Source organism: Anomaloglossus baeobatrachus, chromosome 10, assembly GCF_048569485.1.
Source record: "Anomaloglossus baeobatrachus isolate aAnoBae1 chromosome 10, aAnoBae1.hap1, whole genome shotgun sequence".
Classification (NCBI taxonomy): domain Eukaryota; kingdom Metazoa; phylum Chordata; class Amphibia; order Anura; family Aromobatidae; genus Anomaloglossus; species Anomaloglossus baeobatrachus.
Window position 1 is genome coordinate 211,129,747 of NC_134362.1, and position 22,560 is coordinate 211,152,306.

The following is a 22,560-nucleotide window of genomic DNA, read 5'->3' on the forward strand; positions in this document are numbered from 1 at the left end:
AAGCAGGAAGCTCAGGATGAGCGGGAGGAATCATACATGAAGCAGGTGGCTCAGGATGAGCGGGAGGAATCACACATGAAGCAGTAGGCTCAGGATGAGCGGGAGGAATCATACATGAAGCAGGAGGCTCAGGATGAGTGGAAGGAATCACACATGAAACAGGAGGTTCAGGATGAGAAGAGGAATCACACATGAAGCAGGAGGCTCAGGATGAGAAGAGGAATCACACATGAAGCAGGTGGCTCAGGATGAGAAGAGGAATCACACATGAAGCAGGAGGCCCAGGATGAGCGGGAGGAATCATACATGAAGCAGGCGGCTCAGGATGAGCGGGAGGAATCACACATGAAGCAGGCGGCTCAGGATGAGTGGAAGGAATCATACATGAAGCAGGCAGCTCAGGATGAGCGGGAGGAATCATACATGAAGCAGGAGGCTCAGGATGAGTGGAAGGAATCATACATGAAGCAGGAGGCTCAGGATGAGTGGAAGGAATCATACATGAAGCAGGAGGCTCAGGATGAGTGGACGGAATCATACATGAAGCAGGTGGCTCAGGATGAGCGGGAGGAATCACACATGAAGCAGTAGGCTCAGGATGAGCTGGAGGAATCATACATGAAGCAGGAGGCTCAGGATGAGTGGAAGGAATCACACATGAAACAGGAGGCTCAGGATGAGAAGAGGAATCACACATGAAGCAGGTGGCTCAGGATGAGAAGAGGAATCACACATGAAGCAGGAGGCCCAGGATGAGCGGGAGGAATCATACATGAAGCAGGAGGCCCAGGATGAGTGGAAGGAATCATACATGAAGCAGGAGGCTCAGGATGAGTGGAAGCAATCACACATGAAGCAGGTGGTTCAGGATGAGTGGAAGGAATCATACATGAAGCAGGTGGCTCAGGATGAGCGGGAGGAATCACACATGAAGCAGTAGGCTCAGGATGAGCGGGAGGAATCACACATGAAGCAGGAAGCTCAGGATGAGCGGGAGGAATCATACATGAAGCAGGAGGCTCAGGATGAGAAGAGGAATCACACATGAAGCAGGTGGCTCAGGATGAGAAGCGGAATCACACATGAAGCAGGAGGCCCAGGATGAGCGGGAGGAATCATACATGAAGCAGGCGGCTCAGGATGAGCGGGAGGAATCACATATGAAGCAGGAGGCTCAGGATGAGCGGGAGGAATCACACATGAAGCAGGAGGCTCAGGATGAGAAGAGGAATCACACATGAAGCAGGAGGCTCAGGATGAGCGGGAGGAATCACACATGAAGCAGGAGGCCCAGGATGAGTGGGAGGAATCACACATGAAGCAGGAGGCTCAGGATGAGAAGAGGAATCACACATGAAGCAGGAGGCTCAGGATGAGCGGGAGGAATCACACATGAAGCAGGAGGCTCAGGATGAGTGGAAGGAATCATACATGAAGCAGGTGGCTCAGGATGAGCGGGAGGAATCACACATGAAGCAGGAGGCTCAGGATGAGAAGAGGAATCACACATGAAGCAGGAAGCACAGGATGAGAAGAGGAATCACACATGAAGCCGGAGGCTCAGGATGAGAAGAGGAATCACACATGAAGCAGGAGGCTCAGGATGAGAAGAGGAATCACACATGAAGCAGGAGGCTCAGGATGAGTGGAAGGAATCACACATGAAGCAGGAGGCTCAGGATGAGCGGGAGGAATCACACATGAAGCAGGTGGCTCAGGATGGGAAGAGGAATCACACATGAAGCAGGAGGCTCAGGATGGGAAGAGGAATCACACATGAAGCAGGAGGCTCAGGATGAGAAGAGGAATCACACATGAAGCAGGAGGCTCAGGATGAGAAGAGGAATCACACATGAAGCAGGAGGCTCAGGATGAGTGGAAGGAATCATACATGAAGCAGGAGGCTCAGGATGAGCGGGAGGAATCACACATGAAGCAGGAGGCTCAGGATGAGAAGAGGAATCACACATGAAGCAGGAGGCTCAGGATGAGAAGAGGAATCACACATGAAGCAGGAGGCTCAGGATGAGTGGAAGGAATCACACATGAAACAGGAGGCTCAGGATGAGAAGAGGAATCACACATGAAACAGAAGGCTCAGGATGAGAAAAGGAATCACACATGAAGCAGGAGGCTCAGGATGAGCGGGAGGAATCACACATGAAGCAGGAGGCTCAGGATGAGAAGAGGAATCACACATGAAGCAGGAGGCTCAGGATGAGAAGAGGAATCACACATGAAGCAGGAGGCTCAGGATGAGAAGAGGAATCACACATGAAGCAGGAGCCCCAGGATGAGAAGAGGAATAAGGAGCGGCTGACATTGTATTCACACAGATTCTGAATGGAAACATCGGGGATCTGCGCCACCCATTAAATAACAGTATACGTCGGTGTGAACGAGGCCTAATACCGGGGCGGGCGCAGACTGTGCGGCTCTATAGGACCCGGCTCCAAAAACTCACCGCTATTAACTCCATGTTAGTGTGAAAGCGCCCTCTAGCGTCAGCACAATGTGATCACAGCACAGGGTCAAAATATCAAGTGCAGCCATAAGGTGCCTCAGAGATACTGCATGCAACGTTCTGCAGGTCAGTAGAGGCCAGTGGTGTAATAATCTGCAGGATATATCACTATCAGGAGGTGGAGGAGCGATGCTCTGCAGAGAGGTCAGTGGTGTAATAATCTGCAGGATATATCACTATCAGGAGGTGGAGGAGCGATGCTCTGCAGAGAGGTCAGTGGTGTAATAATCTGCAGGATATATCACTATCAGGAGGTGGAGGAGCGATGCTCTGCAGAGAGGTCAGTGGTGTAATAATCTGCAGGATATATCACTATCAGGAGGTGGAGGAGCGATGCTCTGCAGAGAGGTCAGTGGTGTAATAATCTGCAGGATATATCACTATCAGGAGGTGGAGGAGCGATGCTCTGCAGAGAGGTCAGTGGTGTAATAATCTGCAGGATATATCACTATCAGGAGGTGGAGGAGCGATGCCCTGCAGAGAGGTCAGTGGTGTAATAATCTGCAGGATATATCACTATCAGGCTGTGGAGGAGCGATGCTCTGCAGAAAGGTCTGAGGTGTAATAATCTGCAGGATATATCACTATCAGGAGGTGGAGGAGCGATGCTCTGCAGAGAGGTCAGTGGTGTAATATTCTGCAGGAGAGATCACTATCAGGAGGTGGAGGAGCGATGCTCTGCAGTGGTCAGTGGTGTAATATTCTGCAGGGCATCTTCCGCCTTGTATTCTAGGTGTGTGCTGCGGTTTCTGTCTTATGCTGTTATTATACGGATATTTGATATCTCTGGATACGGCTGTATACGGCTGGACACATTGTAGCGGCTGGATACATTGTAGCGGTCATCTCTGGATACGGCTGGATACATTGTAGCGGTCATCTCTGGATACGGCTGGACACATTGTAGCGGTCATCTCTGGATACGGCTGGATACATTGTAGCGGCTGGATACATTGTAGCGGTCATCTCTGGATACGGCTGGATACATTGTAGCGGCTGGATACATTGTAGCGGTCATCTCTGGATACGGCTGGATACATTGTAGCGGCTGGATACATTGTAGCGGTCATCTCTGGATACGGCTGGACACATTGTAGCGGTCATCTCTGGATACGGCTGGATACATTGTAGCGGTCATCTCTGGATATGGCTGGATACATTGTAGCGGTCATCTCTGGATACGGCTGGATACATTGTAGCGGTCATCTCTGGATACGGCTGGACACATTGTAGCGGCTGGACACATTGTAGCGGCTGGATACATTGTAGCGGCTGGACACATTGTAGCGGCTGGACACATTGTAGCGGCTGGACACATTGTAGCGGCTGGATACATTGTAGCGGTCATCTCTGGATACGGCTGGATACATTGTAGCGGCTGGACACATTGTAGCGGCTGGATACATTGTAGCGGTCATCTCTGGATACGGCTGGATACATTGTAGCGGTCATCTCTGGATACGGCTGGACACATTGTAGCGGTCATCTCTGGATACGGCTGGATACATTGTAGCGGCTGGATACATTGTAGCGGTCATCTCTGGATACGGCTGGATACATTGTAGCGGCTGGATACATTGTAGCGGTCATCTCTGGATACGGCTGGATACATTGTAGCGGCTGGATACATTGTAGCGGTCATCTCTGGATACGGCTGGACACATTGTAGCGGTCATCTCTGGATACGGCTGGATACATTGTAGCGGTCATCTCTGGATATGGCTGGATACATTGTAGCGGTCATCTCTGGATACGGCTGGATACATTGTAGCGGTCATCTCTGGATACGGCTGGACACATTGTAGCGGCTGGACACATTGTAGCGGCTGGATACATTGTAGCGGCTGGACACATTGTAGCGGCTGGACACATTGTAGCGGCTGGACACATTGTAGCGGCTGGATACATTGTAGCGGTCATCTCTGGATACGGCTGGACACATTGTAGCGGCTGGACACATTGAAGCGGTCATCTCTGGATACGGCTGGACACATTGTAGCGGCTGGACACATTGTAGCGGCTGGATACATTGTAGCGGTCATCTCTGGATACGGCTGGACACATTGTAGCGGCTGGACACATTGTAGCGGCTGGACACATTGTAGCGGCTGGATACATTGTAGCGGCTGGATACATTGTAGCGGTCATCTCTGGATACGGCTGGACACATTGTAGCGGTCATCTCTGGATACGGCTGGACACATTGTAGCGGCTGGATACATTGTAGCGGTCATCTCTGGATACGGCTGGACACATTGTAGCGGCTGGACACATTGTAGCGGCTGGATACATTGTAGCGGCTGGATACATTGTAGCGGCTGGATACATTGTAGCGGTCATCTCTGGATACGGCTGGATACATTGTAGCGGCTGGACACATTGTAGCGGCTGGACACATTGTAGCGGTCATCTCTGGATACGGCTGGATACATTGTAGCGGCTGGATACATTGTAGCGGTCATCTCTGGATACGGCTGGATACATTGTAGCGGTCATCTCTGGATACGGCTGGACACATTGTAGCGGCTGGACACATTGTAGCGGCTGGATACATTGTAGCGGCTGGATACATTGTAGCGGTCATCTCTGGATACGGCTGGACACATTGTAGCGGTCATCTCTGGATACGGCTGGACACATTGTAGCGGTCATCTCTGGATACGGCTGGATACATTGTAGCGGCTGGATACATTGTAGCGGTCATCTCTGGATACGGCTGGACACATTGTAGCGGTCATCTCTGGATACGGCTGGACACATTGTAGCGGTCATCTCTGGATACGGTTGGATGCATTGTAGCGGCTGGATACATTGTAGCGGTCATCTCTGGATACGGCTGGACACATTGTAGCGGTCATCTCTGGATACGGCTGGACACATTGTAGCGGTCATCTCTGGATACGGCTGGACACATTGTAGCGGTCATCTCTGGATACGGCTGGACACATTGTAGCGGCTGGACACATTGTAGCGGCTGGATACATTGTAGCGGCTGGATACATTGTAGCGGTCATCTCTGGATACGGCTGGATACATTGTAGCGGTCATCTCTGGATACGGCTGGATACATTGTAGCGGTCATCTCTGGATACGGCTGGATACATTGTAGCGGTCATCTCTGGATACGGCTGGACACATTGTAGCGGTCATCTCTGGATACGGCTGGACACATTGTAGCGGTCATCTCTCTGGATTCCAGGGGTTAATGCTGGAGGTGATTGGGGCTGGAAATATTTGGCCACAGAGTTTAGATCGTGTGATGTGAGCGACATCTAGTGGCCAAAATGTGCAAAGCAGCGAATCCTCCACCGAGATCTGCACATAGGCGGCGCATGGAATAAAACCAGAGACAATTCCTGCTGGAATAAATATATGCATCATTACAGCTTCTGTTCTCTGTTATCACCCAGCTCAGCCACATTTCCGGACGTTAAGGCTGCTCAGTTCTCTGGCAGTTGGCTGAATTCCATCCTCCTCATCCTCGGAGCCTCGTGCGGCTCTGTCCGTTCTCTGCGGACGCCTCTACTTTCCCGCGGTGTCACCCCCATGGCTGGAGTAATGGCTTCTCTTCCTCTGATCCCCATAGGCTTGGTTCTGGCCAGTTCTATCCGCACGCGCTGCCCCCCTATACTCAGCCCCTCCAGGCTGGACAGCGCCTGCTGGGCCTGGTGGGGGTCCGTGTAGTCCAGGAAGGCTTGGTGCTGGGCTCCCTGCCAGGTCAGGTGCAGAGGTGAAGCCCCCCGCTCTCGTAGCGTGCCCTTCAGCTCACTGACCCGGGTGGTGGGTGGGATATTCCCAATGTACACGGTGCTGCCCCGGTCTGTGCGGTGGTCTGCGGTGGGTGCAGTGGGGCTGGGGTGGGTCGCTCTCGTAGACCCGCTGGTTGGGGTCCTCGTAGGCGGCTCCTCCGCGCTCTTCAGGGTCAAGTCTTTCCCAGCGCTCCGCTCCTTTTCTCGCAGTCTCCTCAGGATGGGAATCTTATTCATCATGTCACCACTGATCTGAGGGTCCGAGAGGGGAGAAAACCATCATCAACATCCTCCAAAAGAACAGAAGCCCACCCCAAGTCTGGAACAATTTCTCACTCCAGACTGATACATTGTAGCAAACTATCAGCTCAGGAGAGAGCCATGTGTGCAGATTACAGAGGATGCAATTGTAACAGACCCTCAGCTGCGAGAAGTATTAGGTCTGAACCAGTCTATCTCTGGCTGTAAATGGGCTTGTTTGCATTCACTGACAGCAAGCAGAAATATTCCAGGCACATGCAGTTCCCCAATATTTAGGTTCCCTCTACTGACCTTGGACCATAGAATTCCCTGTGGCTTCGGGCGAGTGCAGTCCGTTTTGATGACCTGGGAGGGGGTAAGGATATAATCCACGGTCAGGTCGTGATCACCCAGAAGATCCTCCGGGAAATCCAGCACCTGCAAACACAACAAGCCGAAATCTGCACCTCACACCCGCCAGAGAGGAAACCGGTCACCCCCCACCTACCTGACAGTCATGGACCACAGTGACCACCACCGTCCGCTCTGTCACCGCACCCATGGCCACCATCATCGCATACTCCATATCTGCAAAACCCTCGCCTTTCCCGATTCTCCACCCTGAGAACAATGGAAGAAGTCACATTTATCCCATAATGCTCCACTGGTGGTTAACCCCAATTCTTCAATTCTTCTGTGGGATTATGGAACATCTCAGTCTCCTCAGGGGCTGGACCTATTCTCATGTGTGCGTGGGGGGGGGGGGCGAGGGATATCAGGGTCTCCTCAGGGGTTGGACCTATTCTCTTATGAGGTAGTGAAAGGAAATCAGGGTCTCCTCGGGGGCTGTACCTATTCTCTTGTGAGGGATGATGGGATATCATGGTGTCCTCATGGGCTGGACCTATTATCTTTTAAGGAGTAATGGAATATCTGGGTCTCCTCAGGGGCTGGACCTGTTCTCTTGTGTGGGGTCATGGGATATCAAGGATATTCTATGAGGTTGGACCTATTCTCTTGTGTGGAGTAATGTGACATCTGGGTCTCCACAGGGGCTGGACCCATTCTATTTTGTGGGGGTAATGGGATATTTGGCTCTCCTCAGGGGCTGAACCTATTCTCTTGTTGGGGTGATGGGCTATCAGGGTCTCCTCAGGGGTTGGACCTATTTTCTTGTGTATGTGCCTTGAGGACTGGAGATGGTGAACAATAGGTGACATAGTTAAAATGGTTGAATGTAATGGCCGCCTGGACCTCCTCGGGGGCTGGGCCTCCTCGGGGGCTGGGCCTCCTCGGGGGCTGTCCCTGTTGTGCAGGCTGATGATGACTTTTGATGGCTCTGCGTGTATACCCGAGTGCTCGGTGGTGCCGGCTCATGTGTGCCTTGTTACCTTTCTCTGATACAGCGACAGATCCTACAACCACCAGATCCACGTGCACCGCCGAATCCAGACCCACCGGAGAGCTGAAATCCTTCACCCCCTGCAGGGAAGCGAGAAGATGAGCGGCCGATGCCCCGGAGACCAGGGCTGCAAAACAACTGCCCGGCGTCACTCAGCGCAGCCGTCCACATCAGCCCAGCAATGCTGAAACTATTTACCAAGAGGGAAGATATAATAATGACCAGTCAGATGCAGTACCCGGCCCGGCCACAGCAGAAGATGGGGCACTAAGGGTGAAAGTGCTCTACATTCAGCTGATGGTCCCTCCGCAGCAGCGCTCTGCTGACCAACGCACTAAAACGCGAAGATCCAATGTGTGCAGCAATAGGGGAATCCATGCGCACCATGTCTGCAGAGCGCTGGGGCGTAGGCCGGGTGCACCATGTCTGCAGAGCGCTGGGGCGTAGTGCGGGTGCACCATGTCTGCAGAGCGCTGGGGCGTAGTGCGGGTGCACCATGTCTGCAGAGCGCTGGGGTGTAGTGCGGGTGCACCATGTCTGCAGAGCGCTGGGGCGTAGCCCGGGTGCACCATGTCTGCAGAGCGCTGGGGCGTAATCCGGGTGCACCATGTCTGCAGAGCGCTGGGGCGTAGGCCGGGTGCACCATGTCTGCAGAGCGCTGGGGCGTAGGCCGGGTGCACCATGTCTGCAGAGCGCTGGGGCGTAGTGCGGGTGCACCATGTCTGCAGAGCGCTGGGGCGTAGGCCGGGTGCACCATGTCTGCAGAGCGCTGGGGTGTAGTGCGGGTGCACCATGTCTGCAGAGCGCTGGGGCGTAGTCCGGGTGCACCATGTCTGCAGAGCGCTGGGGTGTAGTGCGGGTGCACCATGTCTGCAGAGCGCTGGGGCGTAGTGCGGGTGCACCATGTCTGCAGAGCGCTGGGGTGTAGTGCGGGTGCACCATGTCTGCAGAGCGCTGGGGTGTAGTCCGGGTGCACCATGTCTGCAGAGCGCTGGGGCGTAGGCCGGGTGCACCATGTCTGCAGAGCGCTGGGGTGTAGTGCGGGTGCACCATGTCTGCAGAGCGCTGGGGCGTAGTCCGGGTGCACCATGTCTGCAGAGCGCTGGGGTGTAGGCCGGGTGCACCATGTCTGCAGAGCGCTGGGGTGTAGGCCGGGTGCACCATGTCTGCAGAGCGCTGGGGTGTAGGCCGGGTGCACCATGTCTGCAGAGCGCTGGGGTGTAGCCCGGGTGCACCATGTCTGCAGAGCGCTGGGGTGTAGTCCGGGTGCACCATGTCTGCAGAGCGCTGGGGTGTAGGCCGGGTGCACCATGTCTGCAGAGCGCTGGGGTGTAGCCCGGGTGCACCATGTCTGCAGAGCGCTGGGGCGTAATAATCCAGGTGCACCATGTCTGCAGAGCGCTGGGGCGTAATCCAGGTGCACCATGTCTGCAGAGTGCTGGGGCGTAGGCCGGGTGCACCATGTCTGCAGACCGCTGGGGTGTAATCCAGGTGCACCATGTCTGCAGAGTGCTGGGGTGTAGTGCGGGTGCACCATGTCTGCAGAGTGCTGGGGTGTAGTGCGGGTGCACCATGTCTGCAGAGTGCTGGGGCCTAGTCCGGGTGCACCATGTCTGCAGAGCGCTGGGGCGTAGTCCGGGTGCACCATGTCTGCAGAGTGCTGGGGTGTAGTGCGGGTGCACCATGTCTGCAGAGCGCTGGGGCGTAGGCCGGGTGCACCATGTCTGCAGAGCGCTGGGGTGTAGTGCGGGTGCACCATGTCTGCAGAGCGCTGGGGTGTAGTGCGGGTGCACCATGTCTGCAGAGCGCTGGGGCGTAGTCCGGGTGCACCATGTCTGCAGAGCGCTGGGGCGTAATCCGGGTGCACCATGTCTGCAGAGCGCTGGGGCGTAGTGCGGGTGCACCATGTCTGCAGAGCGCTGGGGCGTAGTCCGGGTGCACCATGTCTGCAGAGCGCTGGGGCGTAGCCCGGGTGCACCATGTCTGCAGAGCGCTGGGGCGTAGTCCAGGTGCACCATGTCTGCAGAGCGCTGGGGCCTAGTCCGGGTGCACCATGTCTGCAGAGCGCTGGGGTGTAGGCCGGGTGCACCATGTCTGCAGAGCGCTGGGGTGTAGTCCGGGTGCACCATGTCTGCAGAGCGCTGGGGTGTAGTGCGGGTGCACCATGTCTGCAGAGCGCTGGGGCGTAGTCCAGGTGCACCATGTCTGCAGAGCGCTGGGGCCTAGTCCGGGCGCACCATGTCTGCAGAGCGCTGGGGTGTAGGCCGGGTGCACCATGTCTGCAGAGCGCTGGGGTGTAGTCCGGGTGCACCATGTCTGCAGAGCGCTGGGGTGTAGTGCGGGTGCACCATGTCTGCAGAGCGCTGGGGCGTAGTCCAGGTGCACCATGTCTGCAGAGCGCTGGGGTGTAGGCCGGGTGCACCATGTCTGCAGAGCGCTGGGGTGTAGGCCGGGTGCACCATGTCTGCAGAGCGCTGGGGTATAGGCCGGGTGCACCATGTCTGCAGAGCGCTGGGGTGTAGGCCGGGTGCACCATGTCTGCAGAGCGCTGGGGCGTAGTGTGGGTGCACCATGTCTGCAGAGCGCTGGGGCCTAGTCCGGGTGCACCATGTCTGCAGAGCGCTGGGGCGTAGTCCGGGTGCACCATGTCTGCAGAGCGCTGGGGCCTAGTCCGGGTGCACCATGTCTGCAGAGCGCTGGGGTGTAGGCCGGGTGCACCATGTCTGCAGAGCGCTGGGGCCTAGTCCGGGTGCACCATGTCTGCAGAGCGCTGGGGTGTAGCCCGGGTGCACTATGTCTGCAGAGCGCTGGGGCGTAGGCCGGGTGCACCATGTCTGCAGAGCGCTGGGGTGTAGGCCGGGTGCACCATGTCTGCAGAGCGCTGGGGCGTAGGCCGGGTGCATGCTCGGATGTTGCAGCAGTTTATTTATTTCATGCTGTTTTATCATCTTATCATCATGTTTATCCTGCCAGCATCACTGCAGCTGGGGGATATTACATGAACCAATCCAATGTTTCTGCTACAAGTGAGTCTCCCTCCACTTCTGACAATAGTAGATAGAGTCTCCAGTCAGTCTCCTACTCCCTCTGGCAGCTGTAAGTATGGTCCATTGTAGGAGTCACATCTGTCTATTTCTCTCTCTTGCAGTCTTCATTCAGTCTCTTTCCCCCTCTGGCAGACATAATTATAGTCAGTCTCCTTCCCCTTCTGGCAGCTGTACATATAGTCCTGAATAACTATCCATCCAGCCTTCTCTCCTCCATGGAAGGCATACATATAGGCTCTAGTAAGAGCTCAGTTAGTCTCTTTTCCTCACTGGCATGCCCCCCCCTTCTGACAGATGTAAGCATATTCCCTTGTAAGTTCAATAATTAGTCTCCTTCCCCCTCTGGCAGCAGTATATGTGTATGCATAGTTCCTTAGTCAGTCTCCTTCCCCCTCTGACAGGTGTCAATCTTTAGTAGCAGCATGTTGTAATGCTGTACCCGCCTAGATACGGCACATCCGCCGCTGTATGACCCCTCTTAGTCTGCAGATGGCGCTGTTCATCTCACGGTCTCTGTGGTCACTCACCTGTGAGGTGGAGCAGATCCTCAGCACCTCTTTCCCGGCCCCCGGAGGTGGCGTGATCCGGTTAAAGAGTCCAGTTCTGAGTCTTGGAGTTGGAACCAGTAATGTTTTATTGGCCTGAAGATAAAACACAGAAAGTCATGGGAGTGCGCAGAGGAGGATTGTGGGGAATCACAGGCTGGGTCAGAACACGTGGAGACGGGCTCCGGAGCGGCCGGTACCTGCAGAGCCGCCAGGCGGACGCCTTCCAGGGGTTTGTCCGGATCTACTTTCATTTCTTGCGTCTGACTGAAAACCTCCAGAGTCGTCACCCTGTGCCCGGCCCGGGGCGCTGCCTGGAGGAGCAGAGGGAGGAGCGTCACTTACTTGTAGGGAGCAGAATCGCGCCTTCTTCTGCGGAGCGTCCGGATTTATTTTAATCGTCTTCGCTGATTGGAAATCCTGCAGAGTTGTTAATCGATCACAGGCCTGTGCTGCCCCCTGCACCAAGAGGAGGGTCGGGTCACTGCGGTGTCCCCCCAGCACCAAGAGGAGGGTCGGGTCACTGCGGTGTCCCCCCAGCACCAAGAGGAGGGTCGGGTCACTGCGGTGTCCCCCCGGTGCCAAGAGGAGGGTCGGGTCACTGCAGTGTCCCCCCGATGCCAAGGGGAGGGTCGGGTCACTGCAGTATCCCCTGATGTCAAGAGGAGGGTCAGGTCACTGCGGTGTCCCCCCAGCACCAAGAGGAGGGTCGGGTCACTGCGGTGTCCCCCCGGTGCCAAGAGGAGGGTTGGGTCACTGCGGTGGCCCCCCGGTGCCAAGAGGAGGGTTGGGTCACTGCGGTGGCCCCCCGGTGCCAAGAGGAGGGTTGGGTCACTGCGGTGTCCCCCCGGGGCCAAGAGGAGGGTTGGGTCACTGCGGTGTCCCCCCGATGCCAAGAGGAGGGTTGGGTCACTGCGGTGTCCCCCCGATGCCAAGAGGAGGGTTAGGTCACTGAGGTGTCCCCCTGGTACCAAGAGGAGGGTTAGGTCACTGCGGTGTCCCCCCGGGGCCAAGAGGAGGGTTGGGTCACTGCGGTGTCCCCCCGATGCCAAGAGGAGGGTTGGGTCACTGCGGTGTCCCCCCGATGCCAAGAGGAGGGTTGGGTCACTGCGGTGTCCCCCTGGTACCAAGAGGAGGGTTAGGTCACTGCGGTGTCCCCCTGGTGCCAAGAGGAGGGTCGGATCACTGCGGTGTCCCCCCGGGGCCAAGAGGAGGGTTGGGTCACTGCGGTATTCCCCGGCGCCAAGAGGAGGGTCGGGTCACTGCGGTGTCCCCTCTGGAGGGGCCCAAACTATTAGGACTGAAAAACCAAGCCCATCAGACCCAAAATATCTGTTACCATTGTATCCAGTCTGAGCAGGAGCAGTCATTCTTCTGCTGTTTGCTGCAATGTGTCAGCGCAGGTAAATGGATCAGTGCAGTCGCCACATGTTTAGGCTGAATACATTGTAACAAATCTTCAGCTGTGAGAGCCTGACACGGCGGCTTCAGCCTATCAGATGGTGCTGTGGGGCGGCTCATGGCACCCCGGTTATAAGCTCCGAGGTCCTGTACCTTAAAGTTCGGGATCCGGTGATGAACGGGGCGAGGAAAATCGGCCAAATTATTGTGCTCCATATAATCCCAAACCTTCTGCCGAACGTCCCATTTACTGCAGCCTGGAGAGAGGACGAGAGCAGAGAACCAATCACATCACGGCGCAGTCACCGAGCGCAGTCACCGGGCGACCTCAGGGGGCAGTAATGAGCCGCTAGAGCCGGACGGGGGGAGATTGTGACCATGTATCACGAGGAAACAACTTATATTATTACTATTATGTTTGTGTATTTAATAATATTGTTACTTTGTATCGTCTATTGTTACTATTGTTTATTGCTTCTTGTTGTGATTCTTTCCTCGGTTCCTTTATAGAGGATGAGGCCGGGGTCAGACGAGTCTTTGTCCCTTTTCTCCGTATTTTGCGCCCGTGTCTCGGGATCAGTTTTCCTACATTTACATCCGCACAGGACGAGCTTCAGCTTCTGACGCAAATGTTCTGTTGTATTCGGATCCTGCGCAGATTTTTTCGTGTAGACGCCTCTCGTCTGACGCCCGGAAGAGCCGCGCCCTGCGATTTGCTTCACGTGGACACTGTCATACGTGCGATACGTGCGATACGTGTGATACGTGCGATACGTGTGACACGTGCGATACGTGTGATACGTGCGATACGTGTGACATGTGCGATACGTGTGATATGTGCGATACGTGTGATATGTGCGATACGTGTGATATGTGCGATACGTGTGATACGTGCGATATGTGCGATACGTGTGATATGTGTGATACGTGTGATATGTGCGATACGTGTGATATGTGCGATACGTGTGACATGTGCGATACGTGTGATACGTGCGATACGTGCGATACGTGCGTTACGTGTGACATGTGCGATACGTGTGATACGTGCGATACGTGCGATACGTGCGTTACGTGTGACATGTGCGATACGTGTGACATGTGCGATACGTGCGATACGTGCGACATGTGTGACATGTGCGATACGTGTGATATGTGCGATACGTGTGATATGTGCGATACGTGTGATATGTGCGATACGTGTGATATGTGCGATACGTGTGATATGTGCGATACGTGCGTTACGTGTGACATGTGCGATTCGTGCGTTACGTGTGACATGTGTGATACGTGTGATATGTGCGATACGTGTGATATGTGTGATACGTGTGATATGTGCGATACGTGTGATATGTGCGATACGTGTGATACGTGCGATATGTGCGATACGTGTGATATGTGTGATACGTGCGATACGTGCGATACGTGTGACATGTGCGATACGTGCGACATGTGTGACATGTGCGATACGTGTGATACGTGCGATACGTGCGATACGTGCGTTACGTGTGACATGTGCGATACGTGTGACATGTGCGATACGTGCGATACGTGCGACATGTGTGACATGTGCGATACGTGTGATATGTGCGATACGTGTGATATGTGCGATACGTGTGATATGTGCGATACGTGTGATATGTGCGATACGTGCGTTACGTGTGACATGTGCGATTCGTGCGTTACGTGTGACATGTGTGATACGTGTGATATGTGCGATACGTGTGATATGTGCGATACGTGTGATATGTGCGATACGTGTGATACGTGCGATATGTGCGATACGTGTGATATGTGTGATACGTGCGATACGTGTGATATGTGCGATACGTGTGATACGTACGATATGTGCGATGCGTGTGATATGTGTGATACGTGCGATACGTGCGACATGTGTGACATGTGCGATACGTGTGATACGTGTGATATGTGCGATACGTGCGATACGTGCGACATGTGTGACATGTGCGATACGTGTGATACGTGTGATATGTGTGATACGTGCGATACGTGCGACATGTGTGACATGTGCGATACGTGTGATACGTGTGACATGTGCGATACGTGCGATACGTGCGACATGTGTGACATGTGCGATACGTGTGATACGTGTGATATGTGCGATACGTGTGATATGTGCGATACGTGTGATACGTGCGATACGTGTGATATGTGCGATACGTGTGATACGTGCGATACGTGTGATATGTGCGATACGTGTGATATGTGTGATACGTGTGATACGTGCGATACGTGTGATATGTGTGATACGTGTGATACGTGTGATATGTGCGATACGTGTGATATGTGCGATACGTGTGATACGTGTGATATGTGCGATATGTGCGATACGTGTGATACGTGTGATATGTGCGATACGTGTGATATGTGCGATATGTGTGATATGTCCGATACGTGTGATACGTGTGATATGTGCGATACGTGTGATATGTGCGATACGTGCGTTGTCTGAACAGCGCTATAGAGTCCCAGTGGTCGCTGTCTGATATACAGCACACGCAATATATAGAAGAAGAATACTCACCGGCCCCGAGGCGGATCCCAGGCTCCATGTTCAGCTCATTGACTCCTTACACAACTACTGCTCCTTCCACGTGTCTGCACTGAGCGTACGGCAGCTCCAAGGGGTCAAATCAGTGAGAAAAGCACAACACTCCTCCACAGCTGCAGGGGCCCTGGCTTCACACTCACTTTATATTGGGCATAATGAAGACTAAAGAAACAAATGTAAGGAATTTCCAGTTTTTCCTGTGTTTTTGCAGATCAGAACCAAATAGAAACCTTATAAAGAGACTTCATAATTTGGGTTCAGATGTTAAGGAAAATGTAGCAATTCACACACAGTCATAGACAAACCAAAGATACAAATGTATCCACACATACACAGATACAAAGATATATAAATGTATGCACACATATACAAATACAACAATATATAAATGTATCCACACATATACAGATACAACAATATATAAATGTATGCACACATATACAAATACAACAATATATAAATGTATGCACACATATACAGATACAACAATATATAAATGTATCCACACATACACAGATACAAAGATATATAAATGTATGCACACATATACAAATACAACAATATATAAATGTATGCACACATATACAAATACAACAATATATAAATGTATCCACACATATACAGATACAACAATATATAAATGTATCCACACATACACAGATACAAAGATATATAAATGTATGCACACATATACAGATACAACAATATATAAATGTATGCACACATATACAGATACAAAGATATATAAATGTATGCACACATATACAAATACAACAATATATAAATGTATGCACACATATACAAATACAACAATATATAAATGTATCCACACATACACAGATACAAAGATATATAAATGTATGCACACATATACAAATACAACAATATATAAATGTATGCACACATATACAAATACAACAATATATAAATGTATGCACACATATACAAATACAACAATATATAAATGTATGCACACATATACAAATACAACAATATATAAATGTATGCACACATATACAAATACAACAATATATAAATGTATGCACACATATACAAATACAACAATATATAAATGTATGCACACATATACAAATACAACAATATATAAATGTATCCACACATATACAAATACAACAATATATAAATGTATCCACACATATACAAATACAACAATATATAAATGTATGCACACATATTCAAATACAACAATATATAAATGTATCCACACATACAAATACAACAATATATAAATGTATCCACACATATACAAATACAACAATATATAAATGTATGCACACATATACAAATACAACAATATATAAATGTATCCACACATATACAAATACAACAATATATAAATGTATGCACACATACACAGATACAACAATATATAAATGTATGCACACATACACAGATACAACAATATATAAATGTATGCACACATATACAAATACAACAATATATAAATGTATCCACACATATACAAATACAACAATATATAAATGTATGCACACAGATACAAATACAACAATATATAAATGTATGCACACATACACAGATACAACAATATATAAATGTATGCACACATATACAAATACAACAATATATAAATGTATCCACACATATACAAATACAACAATATATAAATGTATGCACACATATACAAATACAACAATATATAAATGTATGCACACATATACAGATACAACAATATATAAATGTATCCACACATATACAAATACAACAATATATAAATGTATCCACACATATACAGATACAACAATATATAAATGTATGCACACATATACAAATACAACAATATATAAATGTATCCACACATATACAGATACAACAATATATAAATGTATCCACACATATACAAATACAACAATATATAAATGTATGCACACATATACAAATACAACAATATATAAATGTATGCACACATATACAAATACAACAATATATAAATGTATGCACACATATACAAATACAACAATATATAAATGTATGCACACATATACAAATACAACAATATATAAATGTATCCACACATATACAAATACAACAATATATAAATGTATCCACACATATACAAATACAACAATATATAAATGTATGCACACATATACAAATACAACAATATATAAATGTATGCACACATATACAAATACAACAATATATAAATGTATGCACACATATACAAATACAACAATATATAAATGTATGCACACATATACAAATACAACAATATATAAATGTATCCACACATATACAGATACAACAATATATAAATGTATCCACACATATACAAATACAACAATATATAAATGTATGCACACATATACAAATACAACAATATATAAATGTATGCACACATATACAAATACAACAATATATAAATGTATGCACACATATACAAATACAACAATATATAAATGTATCCACACATACACAGATACAACAATATATAAATGTATCCACACATACACAGATACAACAATATATAAATGTATCCACACATACACAGATACAACAATATATAAATGTATCCACACATACACAGATACAACAATATATAAATGTATCCACACATATACAGATACAACAATATATAAATGTATCCACACATACACAGATACAAAGATATATAAATGTATCCACACATATACAAATACAACAATATATAAATGTATCCACACATATACAAATACAACAATATATAAATGTATCCACACATATACAGATACAACAATATATAAATGTATGCACACATATACAAATACAACAATATATAAATGTATCCACACATATACAAATACAACAATATATAAATGTATGCACACATATACAAATACAACAATATATAAATGTATGCACACATAGACTGATACACATAGAAACACACACGTGACACACACACTTTGTATTTGACCAATTAGCTATATATATATATATAACATAACAGCCATGATCATGCATCGCCCAGCTTTTGCTACATAAGGCCTCCGTCACACATCCGTGCCTCCGCTCCGTGTTTGCCTTTTTTGCACGTACCGGAGACACGTGCTTACGTTGAATCATTTATTTTCATGTTAAAAGCCGCTCGTCAGTATTTTTGCACGGAGCGTGTTTGCGTTCCATGCATACGTGTGTCCGTTTAGAAAAAGCGCTTACATGTCTGTGTTGCTCCGGAATCATGTACTCATGGACCCATTACATCCTATGGGTCCGTGTTGACACGTACGTGATACGGGTGATGTCCGTGCGGTCCGTGTCCGTGTGGCTCAAATCAAGTTTGTTACAAAATTAAATACTTGCAGGTGGCCAAGATACCCTACAAAATCCAACAAATACTAAGGCCTGTGTGGATAATGGCACGGGTATAGTATATATCCAGACACATTGGATAGCCAAGTAAAGAGAGCAGCAGGTTAATGAATTGTGGCTAATTCTAAGAATGTGCTAATCACATCCACCCGTGTGTCATTATTCCCAACAAATAACATTAACTTCATTTGATGAAGATGTGAAAAACGGACAAGATACGGAACACACACTGACGCATTACACGCACAGAAAAACGCACACAAGCACACACGTAACGCACACGTAACACACACGTAACGCACACGTAACGCACACGGACACTACACGGAGAGGAAAAACGGAACACGGGCTACAAAAACGGACATCGTCACACGTACATTTTTTTCACATGAGTGTGGCACAGGCCTACAGTACAGAGAGAGCGGCTATGTGCTACACACACTCGAAGCCACAGCAGTTAAACATTTCTTTCTACCCTGCCAGGAGGAGTTGTCAGAGGGGCAGCAGCAGTGAAGGACATTCAGCAGACACCCGAGAACAGAAGGCGTAGACCCAATTCCAGGACTGTCCACTGGATCCAGGACAATAGGGACTAGAGATGAGCCAATCAATTGACCAGATTTGAACTCAGGACCACAGCGCTGCAAAGCAACAGTGCTAACCCCTCAGCTACAATACACTGCTAACCACTGAGTCACTGTATAGTGCTAACCACTGTGCCACTATATTTTGCTAACTACTGAGCTACTGTACAGTGTTAACCATTGAGGTACCGTACACCTCTAACCACTGAGCCACCATACAGTGCTACCAACTGAACCACTATACCCTGCTAACCACTGAGCCTCTGTACAGTGCTAACCATTGAGACGCCATACAGCGCTAACCACTGAGCCACCATACAGTGCTAACCATTGAGACGCCGTACAGCACTAACCACTGAGCCACCATACAGTGCTAACCATTGAGCCACCATACAGTGCTAACCACTGAGCCACTATACACTGCTAACCATGGTGCCACCGTACAGTGCTAACCACTGAGCCTCTGTACAGTGCTAACCACTGAGCCACCATACAGTGCTAACCATTGAGCCACTGTACAGTGCTAACCACTGAGCCACTATACACTGCTAACCATGGTGCCACTGTACGGTGCTAACCACTGAGCCACTGTACAGTGCTAACCATTGAGACGCCGTACAGCACTAACCACTGAGCCACCATACAGTGCTAACCATTGAGCCACCATACAGTGCTAACCACTGAGCCACTATACACTGCTAACCATGGTGCCACCGTACAGTGCTAACCACTGAGCCACTGTACAGTGCTAACCATTGAGACGCCGTACAGCACTAACCACTGAGGCACCATACATTGCTAACCATTGAGCCACCGTACAGTGCTAATCACTGAGCCACTATACACTGCTAACCATGGTGCCACCGTACAGTGCTAACCACTGAGCCACTGTACAGTGCTAACCACTAAGTCACCGTGCAGCGCTAACCACTGAGCCAGAATACAGTGCAAACTACTGAGCCACCATTCAGTGCTATCCACTGAGCCATCATACAGTGTTAACCACTGAGCCATCATACTGTCCTAACCACTGAGCCATCATACAGTATTAACTACTGTGCTGCCCTGTATACAGTTCTGTACTAACCACTAAGCCCCGTCCTGCTTTATGTAGCTTCACTGCATTATATCTCGCTGCTTTGTCTGTAAGGCCGTGTTCACATGTTGCATAAATCCAGCGTTTTTCTTTTTTTTTTTTTGCTGGTGTCTGCACCAAACTGCACAATAACAACCTCCTCTGGTTCTTGCATTTTTGCTGCATTTTGTGCTTTTTTTGTTGTGTTTTTGCTGCATTTTGTGCTTTTTTTGTTGTGTTTTTGCTGCATTTTGTGCTTTTTTTGTTGTGTTTTTGCTGCATTTTGTGCTTTTTTTGTTGTATTTTTGGTGCAGATGTGACGCCGCGTCTTTAATGTGGTTTTTATAGCACAGAAAAGCTGTGATTCTGCAGGGATTAAGGAGCTGCAGTTTTTTCCCTGCATTTTTTTTAGACTCCACATAGAAGCCTCTAGAGAACAAAAAGCACCAGAACCGCGAGGGTCAGCGGCGTCATCAGACGCTTCCGGGGCGGAAAGTTCCCGAAATCATTCACCTTACCCGGATATTAAAACACAGCAGAATTTCTGAGCAAAAAAGCAGCAGAAAAAAACACAACCTTTTTCTACATGTGAACACGGCCTAAAGGTCTGAGCCAATGTGATTTCATGAAACCTCCGCCGCCGTGCGTCTGAAGACGGGGGGAAACCTCCGCCGCCGTGCGTCTGAAGACGGGGGGAAACCTCCGCCGCCGTGCGTCTGAAGACCGGGTGAAACCTCCGCCGCCGTGCGTCTGAAGACGGGGGGAAACCTCCGCCGCCGTGCGTCTGAAGACCGGGTGAAACCTCCGCCGCCGTGCGTCTGAAGACGGGGGGAAACCTCCGCCGCCGTGCGTCTGAAGACGGGGGGAAACCTTCACCTTCATGCGTCTGAAGACAGGGTGAAACCTCCGCCGCCGTGCGTCTGAAGACGGGGGGAAACCTCCGCCGCCGTGCGTCTGAAGACGGGGGGAAACCTCCGCCGCCGTGCGTCTGAAGACGGGGGGAAACCTTCACCTTCATGCGTCTGAAGACAGGGTGAAACCTCCGCCGCCGTGCATCTGAAGATGGGGTGAAACCTCCGCCGCCGTGCGTCTGAAGATGGGGGGAAACCTCCGCCGCCGTGCGTCTGAAGATGGGGGGAAACCTCCGCCGCCGTGCGTCTGAAGACAGGGTGAAACCTCCGCCGCCGTGCGTCTGAAGACCGGGGGGAACCTCTGCCGCCGTGCGTCTGAAGACCGGGTGAAACCTCCGCCGCCGTGCGTCTGAAGATGGGGTGAAACCTCCGCCGCCGTGCGTCTGAAGACAGGGGGAAACCTCCGCCGCCGTGCGTCTGAAGACTGGGGGGAAACCTCCGCCGCCGTGCGTCTGAAAATGGGGGGAAACCTCCGCCGCCGTGCGTCTGAAGACGGGGGGAAACCTCCGCCGCCGTGCGTCTGAAGACGGGGGGAAACCTTCACCTTCATGCGTCTGAAGACAGGGTGAAACCTCCGCCGCCGTGCATCTGAAGATGGGGTGAAACCTCCGCCGCCGTGCGTCTGAAGATGGGGGGAAACCTCCGCCGCCGTGCGTCTGAAGATGGGGGGAAACCTCCGCCGCCGTGCGTCTGAAGACAGGGTGAAACCTCCGCCGCCGTGCGTCTGAAGACCGGGGGGAACCTCTGCCGCCGTGCGTCTGAAGACCGGGTGAAACCTCCGCCGCCGTGCGTCTGAAGATGGGGTGAAACCTCCGCCGCCGTGCGTCTGAAGACAGGGGGAAACCTCCGCCGCCGTGCGTCTGAAGACTGGGGGGAAACCTCCGCCGCCGTGCGTCTGAAAATGGGGGGAAACCTCCGCCGCCGTGCGTCTGAAGACGGGGTGAAACCTCCGCCGCCGTGCGTCTGAAGACGGGGGGAAACCTCCGCCGCCGTGCGTCTGAAGACGGGGGGAAACCTCCGCCGCCGTGCGTCTGAAGACGGGGGGAAACCTCCGCCGCCGTGCGTCTGAAGACGGGGGGAAACCTCCGCCGCCGTGCGCATGAAGACGGGGTGAAACCTCCGCCGCCGTGCGTCTGAAGACGGGGTGAAACCTCCGCCGCCGTGCGTCTGAAGACTGGGGGGA

At 50.7% G+C, this 22,560-nt stretch overlaps 1 protein-coding gene across 4 annotated transcripts; it reads right to left on the reverse strand.

The window, feature by feature from the left end:
* Nucleotides 1-5,895: 5,895 nt before the first annotated feature.
* On the reverse strand, nt 5,896-15,534 carry MTHFSD (methenyltetrahydrofolate synthetase domain containing). Of its 4 annotated transcripts, none has more exons than XM_075325310.1 (8): nt 15,451-15,534; nt 13,062-13,165; nt 11,708-11,821; nt 11,490-11,603; nt 7,905-7,995; nt 7,022-7,134; nt 6,826-6,879; nt 5,896-6,525 (listed from the first exon to the last, which is right to left on the reverse strand). In XM_075325310.1, exons 1-8 carry the CDS (start codon nt 15,476-15,478, stop codon nt 5,965-5,967), a joined length of 1,179 nt encoding a protein of 392 aa, XP_075181425.1. In that variant the 5' UTR covers nt 15,479-15,534; the 3' UTR covers nt 5,896-5,964. The 4 variants fall into 4 exon arrangements, with proteins under 4 accessions (XP_075181425.1, XP_075181423.1, XP_075181424.1 ...); XM_075325308.1 differs by having other exon boundaries at nt 6,826-6,951; XM_075325309.1 differs by lacking the exon at nt 11,708-11,821 and adding an exon at nt 11,853-11,966 and having other exon boundaries at nt 6,826-6,951.
* Nucleotides 15,535-22,560: the final 7,026 nt, after the last annotated feature.